This window comes from Streptopelia decaocto (assembly GCF_964273445.1).
Source record: "Streptopelia decaocto genome assembly, chromosome: 4".
Lineage (NCBI taxonomy): Eukaryota > Metazoa > Chordata > Aves > Columbiformes > Columbidae > Streptopelia > Streptopelia decaocto.
Window position 1 is genome coordinate 53153327 of NC_138658.1, and position 12734 is coordinate 53166060.

The 12734-nt window shown below is 38.5% G+C and overlaps 1 protein-coding gene across 3 annotated transcripts in view; it reads right to left on the minus strand.

Moving 5' to 3' along the window:
- LIMCH1 (LIM and calponin homology domains 1) overlaps positions 1-12734 on the minus strand; it is a 179179-nt gene that overhangs the window by 95801 nt on the left and 70644 nt on the right. For all 3 annotated transcript variants that reach the window (XM_082052114.1, XM_082052115.1, XM_082052116.1), the window contains exon 3: positions 4618-4687. In XM_082052114.1, coding sequence (XP_081908240.1) covers positions 4618-4687 — 70 coding nt within the window. The remainder of the gene's footprint in view (positions 1-4617; positions 4688-12734) is intronic.

Here is a 12734-nt window from a genome sequence, read left to right on the forward strand (position 1 = left end):
CTCTGCCATGAATTAACTACAGCATCACTGTAGATTGTTCCACACAGACTCTGTTTACAAACAGCCTGGTTAAGAAACACCTGTTAGTTTACTTTTGTATTCTTCCTGAAACTTAGAAATGTTTGCAAGTACACCATATGGCTAAATTAATTGAGCAGGAATTTTATAACGTAGCTCTGTCCAGCTCAGATGACACCAAAACAAATAGGCAGAAAAATCTAAATGAAATGTGAATTTGAAGCAGAGTCTAGAAAGCTTGGGCGGTTAAAAAAAATCATAAAATAAATCAAATAACACAAGCATACAAGGCCACAATACAAACAACTTTTGTTTGTATTTTCAGGTTCATAACGGCATGAAGAATTTGCTGAACTTAGAAACACAAACTCCTGAAAGCTAACACAACACTGCAACTTCTCTGGGACATCATATGACATAAACACTAGAATTTCTGCAATAGTACAACGTAAGAGCAAATTATCACCACCAGCAGACAGGTAGCTCTTCTTAATAAGGTTCATAGCAGGTTTCCAGAGAACACTTTGCCAAGAGAAACTTCCTAGGAAAATAATAACAGAAAAAAGCTACCTTGTTTTCAAAGCAACAAGCAGGACGTTACAGTTCTGTTCATCTTGGTGCATTAGCCATGTAACCAGCTGACTTTTGCAGAGCTATTTTTTCCATCACCAAATCATGTAAATGTCACAAAGTTGAGGACTGTACATAAGCTGAAAACTGGATGTCACAGTAAACAGATTTTTATTCAGTAGTGCCGAAACATGAGCCAAGATACAAGGTAAAGTTCAGCTTTCCAACTTTGTCTTGACTACTTCCTACTATTATATGTGAGACTCTTTCACACAGCCTCTGAAGTAAGTGTCTGAGCTCCTGTGGGGATTGTTCAAGGAACTGAAGTAATGCTACAAACTCTCCTAAACCCTGTCAAACAAAAGATAAGGCAGAAACCTTTTATTTTCACACAGAGTGACATTATTCGGTGACAGGAAGCAAAAACTAGAAATTTTTGTAAGGGAAAAAGATAGTCAACATACAGTGGTTAGCATTACAGAACAAAGCTTATCTATGATGATGTTGGAATTTCTTTATTTCTATAGAACCAAATACATAATAAAGCACAGTTGTACAAAATTGCAATTAGTAGAAACTGTAAAAATTATTTGTGCCCACTATGAGCGTCATACAAAATGAAAGCAACCAACAGCAACTCACTGAAAAAATTGCTAGTTTTGTAAAAATTGCTTATACATTAATGATAATAATTGTATTCTAACACACCATCTTTGTAAGACTTCCACAGGTTCACGTGGTCTTCTAATTAATAACTCAGCCAAAATACTTTTCCAGCCTTGCACAATTAAATACATGGAATGATGCTTCTGAAAAGCTGACAGTCTTAAAGATGCTCAGTATCAATTATTCACACGAGAAAATTTCTTCTGACAACACAGCTCTTTGAACAAAGCCTGTTATTCCTACCTAGGTTTAATATGTTATTTGGATGTTTTGTGAACTTGCTTTTTGGAGGGAGCATTAACTTTCTGGATTAATGAACGCTAAACAGGAATGAGAAAGCATTTCATCAAATTTAATAGTTACTGTATGTCTGAATACCAAACTGCTGGTCCCACATTTTATTTCATTAAAGCAATGTATCATTTGTTCTGTGATAACAGAAGCAGTCGGCACTTCTGGAGATCAAAGCAAACTACAAACAAGCCTGTCAAGCTGAACATATGTAATTCTATATGTAATGCTGCACACAATCCACATTCCGACTTAGATTTGCAAGTAGACTAAGGTCATCTTTGTGTATTTATATGGCCTGTGCTTAGTATGGTAGTGTGTAGATCCTCGAGTCTTTACTTTAGCACTACAACACTACAAACAATAAATTTTGCTTACAAGTGCTGTTCTGGTATACAAAAGGTCTGCAAATAAGCCATTCCCTCATAAACCACATGAGGAAGTGACTGGTAAGAATTTCAGAGTAACTGCAGATTCATCTAGCTTTAAACACCAGGAAAAGTTTGAAGAATTCAATCTGTCAGCACTAGACCAGTTATACATAATACTTCACAGCAGTGTTATGAGAAATCACTCAAACATGAAATATAGGCAAAATTTTTACACCTCATAATACTCCCAGGTGAACATCTCAGCATGTCTCTGATACAGGCTTCAAGTTTACTGTTACTTTCTTTCAATAAAGCATACTTATTCATTTGTCCTTACAATAACAAAGGAGAAAAGAGAGTATCATCTGGAGAATTAGACTCAAGTAGACGTTTTGTAGAGCTACATAATATATGACTGTTTGTGTCTCTGGAGGTTGAAGATGAAACAAAAGGCACTTTGAGTATTTCACAATTACTCACATGTTTTAGCTCCAACTCTAAAAAATAAAACTTACTTATTGTATCTGTTAGTGAACTAAATTCTTATTCTATCAGCTATTGGAGAGAAAATAACTAATTCTGTTAAAATGACTAAGTTACACTTTTCAGGCAGAAGTATCTAAGAGTTCAAGAGCATCTATCTCACACAAGGCAGAAAAGGTACTGAAGCTTTTACAGTATTTCTACATGTACTGAGGAAATCACACTTGCAGGGGTGAAATAACTGGAAAGAAGTAACTGTATACTATGTCAAGCCAACCAAAGCCAAGATAATAAAGAAAAATTGGCAATAAATAAAAGAATGTCCCTTATATGCAGTCAACTCACTGGGAGGTATAACTGTTTCTGGACTATAGTGTCAATATTTATTTTTTTTTCAAACACATGGACATGATACAGGTAAAAGAAAAAAGATACACCTTGCACTCAAACATACTCCTGATGTCTGTACTTTAAAAGAATATACATAAATATGCGTAACAGACTAGAGCACTTGATCATTTAAATTCACATGCAGTCCTTAAAACAGCCACTTATCCCTGTAAGTGAAAATGGCAACAACAGTCAGCAGGTGTGGAACTAGAAACCTTTGAAAGCAAGGGGACCTTTGGATGGCTTTCTTTGTTTGGAGCAATTTATTCACAGAACAGTTGATAAAAACAACCATTGGTAATGTTCAAGAAGGCAGAAGCACCAGTGAACTTTTTTAATAGCCTATATATTTATTAGGAAAAAATATTTAGAAAAGTAATTACTAAATGTAAGTAGAGCACACAGGTACAAAGGTGAAAAAAAGTCACTTTCCAACACTAAGAGGATCTGCTGTATCATTAATAGCCCGAAAACCACTTTTTTTGTTTTTTTTTTTTTGTAATGCTTTGAAGATATACATCTTACAAGAGAGATTTATCTCAAGGAATGAGAAAAATACAAACACATAATGATGACTTCTATGTCCCTTCTACGATAACCACCTTACCTTTGGGATTTTACATATGAAGAGGAAAAAAACCCAAAGTAATTCAATATCATCCTCTTAAAACAGTCATAACAAAAATTGAGTCTTTCCTGAAAGGGAGCCAAGGAAAAGAAAACTGCAATAGTATTGTCTTTCACAGCTGTTTATACCAAATATTCCTTTCAAATAGGACTGCACAGGAATAAAACTAGATGGGTTTTAGAGGCAAAAGAAAGGCCCACAAGGAAACTTCAGAGAAAGCGTGGTGGAGATCACAAATTAAATCCTAAAACTAGGTAGTATTCATGCAGAAATATGCCTGTCAATCTACAGGTTGAAGGATCCAGAATCAAAGACTATGTAATTACATGATAGAACCAATTTTAAAATGAATGTAACATGGTTTCTAATACACTGAAACTTTTTAATGTGGTTTAGAAAGTTAACCTCGGCTACCAACAAGTTCTGAAACTTGCACAACTAAACTACAAGGTGAATAGTGACAGAGCAGAAAGGAACCATGTATTTAAGTATATCACTAGTCTAGATCAAGGATGGCCAACTTCCACATGTTCAGGGGCCCTTTTATTCCCAGCCACATCTCAAGGTAGAATCAATACAGCCATATTTCTATGTGGCTAACCCTGTTAGATCCAACACCCCACCTCCTTCCCCAGCAGCACGCACAGGTCTGAGCCACGCTCTGAAGTGACCTCCCGAGCACCCTACAGGCTGTCAGCACCTCTGCTGTGGTCTTCCCCACTTATAACAGATTATGGCCAACTTTTACCCTGCCCTTAAAGTCAACATCAAACAGTTCCCTGGGTAGTCTTGCAATGAATATTAGCTGCAGAGTGGTATTTGGAGTAAAGAGAAAATGAGACATAATACACGAGTACATTTTTCTTTCTTTCCAAAAGAAAACTGTGGTGACAGCTTCTAATGCATGCATTCCAATCCTTCTAAAGCTAGCACCACAACTGGTAGATGACGTACAACCAAGAAGATATTCTTCCCCTATAAATATACTCTGCTTCTTGAATACTGCCCACTTCCGAAAAAAAGACTGGAAGGTCTTAAGATGACTACACCAAGAGTTCAGATTTCAGAGGGACTGTCTGAATTTAGTAGGTTAGAAGAGTTCAGGTTACAAAAATAATTGCTATCTAAATCACAGAGTCATAAAATCAAGGTGCAAAAAAGCAGGACTGAAAGATTTTTTTCTCTGCTTGACATACTCACCAAACCTGCAATGGGTGTCGGTAGTCTATTGATCTTTTTTACCAATCCTGGCTTTATTGCATTCAGCAACCTGTTATGAGAAAGGAATATTTATGAGTGTTGAGTCACACAATCCAAAATTATCAAACACTTGTCCCCAGCACATAAAGATTTCAGTATGGCTGAAAAGGAAGACGTTTCCCTTTCTCCCCTCCTGAAAACATGTGTACCCAAAGATCCATCATTTAAATGAAAAAACTAGGGCGAAAAATATTCACATCACAGTACCACAGCAATATTTCCCTGATACCCTAAAAGTATCTAGAACACATCAGTCTTCACAGGCTGTGGGTGAATTTTGTCACATCAGTCTGCTTCCATTGCCTAGAAGCAGGTCATGCCTAAAAGGGCCTGAGGGTCGAAACCCAGAGGTCACCTGTGTATCGCCATAGCTTGGGAAGAACAGTCCAGCAGTTTCTGCTCTGCAGGGAAGTGAGAAAGGACATGCACTTTATAGGTGGCCTGTCTATTTTTCTGCATCTGTACTAGAAATTAAATACCATCCTCGTCTATGTTGTGGAGAACAGAGGTCCCCATAAAATGTAAATGTGAAAAAAATAAAAAGGGAGTCCAAAGAAACCCACCTCAGCTTGACAACATCTCTAGGCCAGTGATACCACAGTTGAATACTGTTTGGTGTCCAAAGATTAGTAACCCTTCCAAACAATGTTCCCCATGCTATGAGAAGTACTGACATGGCTCATTGTTAGAATATTAAAAAAAAAACTATGAAGCTTCTAAAAGTGTGGAATTTTAATTATAAAATCCTGTTGCAACAAACCCTGTTTCTTTACCACCCTTTGCCCAAGAGAAAACCCCTATGCCTTTTATCCCAAGGAGTAAAATTCAACCAGTTGCATCCATTGGGAAGCAAATCATCAGGTCAAGACACTCACTTCAAATTCAAAGTCTTTGAAGAGAAACAAAGATGTCTATGATGATGTAAACCTCTCTAAAAATCAGAACACCCAGCATGGAAGAGTGGAATCTCACTTTGTGCTGACACTGTCTCCATTCAAGACCTGACTCTTAGCAGACTACTGCGGTGGTAAAAATATCAATATTTAAGATTCGAGAGGTTTGGCTAAGAAGCTTATTCTAACTAGAAGAACATTCCTTTCAAGTCAAAACTAAGAGTCTGTGATTGTTTCCAACTCTTCACTTATGAGCTAAGATAATACTGGGTGTGACATTCCTATAGTCTCCTCCAAGAGCCATCTCTCCACACTGCCATGTTATTTAAGTTGATTCCTTCTTAGGACTGTGATATCAAGCTCATTAAGGAGTCCCTCCCTCCCAGAGGTTGATACCTGGCTTCGTTAACATTGAAATGATTGTTTTTCCTCACCTCTTTCTTTTTTTCCCTGAGACAGTATATAGGTTGGGTCTCTGCAATCACCTTGAGAGATCAGGAGAGCATAGGGGGAGATGCTATTCTAAATGTTCTCTACGATCATAGTTAATAAAGCATCTGTCCAACCTGTCCCAAGTTATACTTGTGTTATTACACACTTGGAGTCCCCAAATCTCCACCACCACCATAATCAGGAGTGGTAACAATCCCAATGTGAATGATATTTTTGGGAGTTGGGGGTATTTTCTTGATCTTCTTGCAATTAAAAACTCTGTAATCTAAGCTCATACAGATTGCTGAGACTAAGACTAACTATTATGTCCTAAAAACAAACGATGAAATAATATATTTTTATATACAAACAAGTCACTTCCCCTCCCCTCCACACATCTTACTTCCTACAATCATAATTTTATTTCACGGATGACAAATAACCACTACTTCTTTTTCCTTAAAAGGCACAAGCCTTTCAGACTTGCAAAGAAGTAGCCCTACAAACTATTCTTTTCCATTTAGCTGCTGCAACAGACGACTTAAGATTATTTTTCTTTTTGTCAGAATACTTCTTTCCAAATACTCTAGTTCTTTTGTGATTTCCATCTTCAATCTCCCTGTTCTGTCTCAGGAAAAAAATGATATATTAGCTAAAGCATCCCATTTTCTTTATTACTCAAACATGAATACATTAGGCACCATAACCAATTTTGCAGGTACAGATCAAAAGCCGTAGGCAGTAACAGAAAGTAAAATAAAGAGGTCTTAATGGAAACCTCAAATGCCAAAGCCTGCTCTAAATAAATCTTCAAAATGGCTTGTACAGGCTTCCCTGTGAAATATGGGAGAAGGATAAAATGAGAGGAAGGAAAGGAGCAGGGAATAAACAACATCTTTAGATCACCGTTTGGAGTCTGAAGAGGGAGGAAATGGAATGGGGAAAGATGGAAAAGCCTGAGGGAGAAAGGTGTCTATTATTAAAATGTTTACCTCCTGTTGGAAACATCCCTAAACAGTCTGGCACCAAAACACCCAGGACTTGCTCACTGCAGAACATGCCAAAGGGAGATTTCTTCCAGAGCATACTGGCTGCTTCTAAATTATTGCCTCAGCTAAAACAACACTCCAAATGCCCAAATATCAACTGACCTAAGCTTGCTTGGCCACCAACCTGACTGAAAAGCCACACTGTTTATGTAGAGTGTCTCAGTGGTCACCTTTACTCACAAAAGTTACCATTTGTTCCTGCTTCTCAAAAAAAAAACCCACTGAATACACCTCTTCCTATATAGGTTAATATGCACAAACTAGATTTTCTGTGCTGATTTAGACTCATATAGAGAATCTGTCTTGATAAGTAAAGTTTTATGAGCACTTTCTGTTGAAATACAGGGCAAACAAAAACCCAAACCATTTTGCACTGCGGACCTGGTGCAAGGCCCTTGGCCATGGCCCAGGGAGAGGCGTGTGCAGGAGAGAAAAGCCCTCCTAACCCATGCCTGCCTCTGGCAGCCCCACGCTTTTGTGCCCTGCCAACTGTAATGATCACTCACTGCCCTGAGTACCTCCCAGCTCCTACTGACCCTGTCTCATACTGACTCTTTTGTCCCAGGAAGCTGTCCTCTGTGCAGTAAAAATCATCAGGGCTCAAGTATATTCATGTTTGCAAGGGCATTGAGGGCAGCCACACTGCTCCCCCCTAATGTAAATGTCAGAGCCCAGTCTTACCCCAAACTACCACTGGTTGAAGGGCTAGGTTTTCCCAAGCACAGATTTAGTTCAGGTTTTTGTACAGCTGTGTTCTTCAGACATAGAAAATCCTCAAGTGAATGTGCATCTTCTAAAGAGCAAAACAAAACTTTTATATCACTGTGTACCACACTCTGCTATGCCAAGGTTGGTGAGGTAACATATATATGCTCAGGGAGTGGAACTGTCAAAGCTGGAATAGAAGTGTTTTTCTTGTTTTTTTTTTGTTTGCTTGCAATTTTGACCTTGTTGTTGTTATTTTGTTTTTAAGGTATTGGTACTACTTTTCATACTTCTGCATCTAGGAAAACAGACAAGGGCAAGTTCAACTAAGCAGTCCTAAGAGATAATAAAACAGGATGATTTAAAATCTTCCATTATTTTCTCATTTTTCCTTCCCCTACAGTAAGATACTGCTAATTTGAGGTCTGACACCACTTGATGAGGGAATAACAGTTGAAACAAATCATAAAACTGTGACCTGCAGTACTGTTCCCAAAAGGAAAATGTAGGTACATTCCCCAAGCTTGACCTTTTTGTTAGCTGGGGTTTGGTCACCAGTGGACATTTTGAAGAAAATTGGCAAAACAAGTTTAGGGGAAGACTTTAAAAATGTTTCGCTTTCAGCCAACATGTTTGTAACAGAAAACACTTTGGAATATTAACAGCTACTTATGCAAGAAGTTAAACGACATGGGGAGGAAGGAAAAAAACAAACAGAAATATAAAGGCTATAATACTTCTCTGGTGCCTGATAAAACCTGTGTTCCTCTGACATTGATCAAAAGGGACATACGGCAATGAAATCACAGTATCACAGTATCACAGTATGTTTGGGATTGGAAGGGACCTCAAAAGATCATCTAGTCCAATCCCCCTGCTGGAGCAGGAACACCTAGGTGAGGTCGCACAGGAACATGTCCAGGCGGGTTTTGAATGTCTCCAGAGAAGGAGACTCCACCACTTCCCTGGGCAGCCTGTTCCAGTGCTCTGTCACCCTTACTGAGAAGAAGTTTCTTCTCAAATTTAAGTGGAACCTCTTGTGTTCCAGCTTGATCCCATTACCCCTTGTCCTATCATTGTTTGCCACCGAGAAGAGCCTCGCTCCATCCCCATGGCACTCACCCTTTATATATTTATAAACATTAATAAGGTCCCCCCTTAGTCTCCTCTTCTCCAAACTAAAGAGACCCAGCTCCCTCAGCCTTTCTTCATAAGGGAGGTGCTCCACTCCCTTAATCATCTTGGTTGCCCTACGCTGGACCCTCTCCAGCAGTTCCCTGTCCTTCTTGAACTGAGAGGCCCAGAACTGGACACAATATTCCAAATCTCAAGGAAGTTTTTAATAGTAAAAGAAGCAAAGACATGATAAGAAGAACTATAGATTAAGTAGTTCTTAAAATAAATGAAATAAAATATTATGAAGGCAGGAAAACCCCAACAATCTCACCAAACACCCAAGAGACAATAAGCCAAACCAGGATAAACCCAAACCCGTTCAGGCTCCGTCCACAAAACATATATGCACACACCCCACTCATTCTCAAGACACTTCAGGCTCTCAGCTGTGATTTCTGCCTGTCACCCCGGCACTTTATGCACCTGTCCTGAGTCACGACAATCCTCTGTTCTTTACTTCTCAAAGTCCTCCTCCCACTGTCAGTCCAACATCCACAAACCCATCCTCCCTTTCCCCTGCGCCGGGTGCTGGCTTGGACTCTTCATCAGCGAGCTGTTCAATGAAACACAGTAAGACACTGTGTAGAAGCTAAAACCTGACAGTTGCCTTACCTTATGGAAACAACAGGGCACGACTGAAGTGGAAAGCTGCTCCAACCCCACTCTTATAGGGAGAAGCTGGGACATTTCCTTCCCCTGATAAAAGCCAGCTCTGATGGGTATGGCAAGAATCAATTGCTCTATTCGGTGCTGTCCCCAAGGCTTGGCATTCCAGGAGATAAGGTATCTCCACAGCAGGACAGACACACTGAAATCAGTGCTAGCCACTGTGTGACTAACCTATGAGACCTTCTCGGGTTGTTTATCACCGGTTAAGAATTTGAATAAACTTCTGCCAGGAAGAGAAGTCGTTTCAGGCAACAGCTGATAAAAGGTCTAATGAAAAGCACCAAGACAACTGCCCATGAAATTCTTGCAAGAAAGCGTCAGTTAAGAAAATATTCAGAGGATGTCTGCCAAAATCCAGCCTCCAAGAAGAGCTTGTTTTTAAGAGGAAATGGAAGAGAAGCACTTTCAGAGAATAATCTTCAGAAATGGAAAAAAAAAAAAGAAAGGTTGAAGTGATATGTATTCACAGATCAACCCAGGCTGAAGGGATAGGTATCCAACAGAGTTCTTCACTAAAATAGCAGATCATATTCCTAAAAAGAAAAACTGACTAATGACCTGATCTTAAAGTAAAAGGGCATTTCATATTTGAGAGTTCAGGAAATTCTATTCACAGTAAGTTGTCACAGATACATTTCTCTTTTTAAATTAAGTTTTACATATTTACATTCTAACAAGCAGTCTTTCAGCACCTGATAATTATTAGCCCAGACAGCTTCAGTATCCACACGTTTTAAACTCATACTCTAGTGGCAGCTCCAAAATGCCCCCAAAATGGTTGAAAAGAAGACAAAAATCCACCACTAATCTTAAAGATGAACAAATCACATTGAAACAGCAGACAACGAAAAGTCAAAATATTTTGTTGCAAAGGAAGTGGTAAAGAAGTTTCAAAATATAGAGATGTTCTTGAGGTCACAAAAATATTTTTGGGAAAACATTCTTGAGTGATTGCTAATGATGGCCCTGACATTATTTATTTAGGATCAGATGAACAAGGTGCTTTTTTAACAAGCAAGACAGAAGTGACTTTGTCCTATAAAGGGCTCATAGTCCAGTCTGATAAGTAAAAGGTGAATAAAAAAATATGCAAATGCATGGGATTGAGAAAATAAGTATGCCCAACTCAAGATAGCATGGGGCTTGCTCTGCCAAAGACTACAAATATGAGCAAGACAGAGGCTTTGCAAAACAGCTCAATCAAGGCAACAGAGACAATTGTGTAATGCCTTCACAAGCTATTTACACAGAACCTACCACCACAATGCATGACATGAAGACTGTCCCATGCACCTATAGATTTACAATCTGCACATAGTTTTACACTGAGTAGCAATGGACATGGATAACTGCCCAAAGTACATATCCAATATGATTTCTTAAACATATACTCTTGGAAAGCTGAAACCTCTCACAGGATTACCTTGCTTTGCACTCCAGCAACACTCTGTTTGAATGGGTCAGTGTTCCACAGGCTCTTGCCCTGTCAATTACCATGCTCCACTGAAAAAAACTCTACTATTTAGTCTGCTGAGATGCATTTTTTTTTTAACATAAATACAAAGACAGGCCATTCTGAGTGTACTCAAGCATGCTCCTCGATGGCTATTGCTCCTCTTTTCATGCATACAGCTGAGCATTACAGTTTATGCTACTTTTGACTCCTCACCTAAACCATACTAATAAATAGCTCTTCATTATAACACGGCAATAAAACTTAAAGATTAAAAACTCTGGATTCATATAAAACTGTTTCAGATGTCCTCACACGAACCTAAATCTTAATGCTTAATGAGCCTTGGGGCCTGTCCCTCTAAACTGGAGCCGTGCCAAATACATGATGCTGATAATGTTTTGGCTTTGCAATGCAGAGCCTGGAAACCGCAGGAGAACACCAATCCCTTCTCACCTCAAGGCATGGGTCACATTCAAAGTTTCAAGTATGCCTATGAAACTCAAATACCTTCTTAGTTTCCAGGAATAGGAAATTCTAGCAAAAGCCTAATTAAGCATAAGGGGCTGGGCATCCACTAACTTCTCCAGTGAGTCTCTGCATTGCACATTGCACAGCCAAGTGCTGAACTGATGTCAGGCCTATACTACTGACACGCAAGTAAAATAACATATCTGCAAAATCCCACAATCTATAAAGATGATCAAGTATTTGTTTTCCCATACTAGGTCTCCATAAGCAGCATGGCAATTTTACATAAGTGACATTAACTTGCAAGAAGAACTTGATTTTTAAACAGCCAAATGACTGAAAGACCATATGTACAATGAAGGCTGTTCTCCATACCTAACGGTACCGCTGACTCAGAAGACAAAGTTTTACTATTCCATAGCACTACACTTGCACTGATCTGGCACATATCCAGCCCTTGCTGAAAACAGCATTCATGTCAGCCCAAAGCTTGGTCAGATGCACTATAACCATGATGCAAGCCCAAAGAAACTCTGCTGTCTGAGAAAAAGCAGCTCATTCATCACCAGGGACAGGAAGAACACAAGCCAAGGAGATTTCTTATTTATAGATGAAAATTATTCTCATGACAGAGTAAACGATAAATCCCATTAAGTAATTCTTGATCACAACCACTTTCAGCTCACTCAGCTTTACGGCAACACTTCACTTTTTTCTTTAAATACTATTAAAAAAAAATCTTTGTGCATGACTAACTCACTTTTTAAAAAAATTTAAAACATAAAAATCTTTCTTGCACTTTTTAAGAGAATATATTGCTAACATGCACATCTGAAGGGAACTGCCTTTCCTAGATATTGTCCTACATGAGAAAAAGTATAAAACTTTTTCCTTAATTCACTGTACATATCCAGTTTTACCAAGATTACTTAAAACCAGTAAATACCTTCATATTTGCTCCTTCAAAAAATAAATAAAAAGTTACAGAGTCAAAGAATCCTGGTTTAAAACAATTAGCATTGTTTCTGCACATCCTACTAGGTTAACACTATGTGCCAATATACAAAATAAGTATCTCTAAGAAACAAAGAAAAGTTTGGGAAAATGCTCATAAATTGATATCCAGAATTGTATATGCAAGTGACACCCACATTTAATCACAAACAGTTATTCCTCTGTCACTTTGATATGTTTATGCTGTGGTTTCTG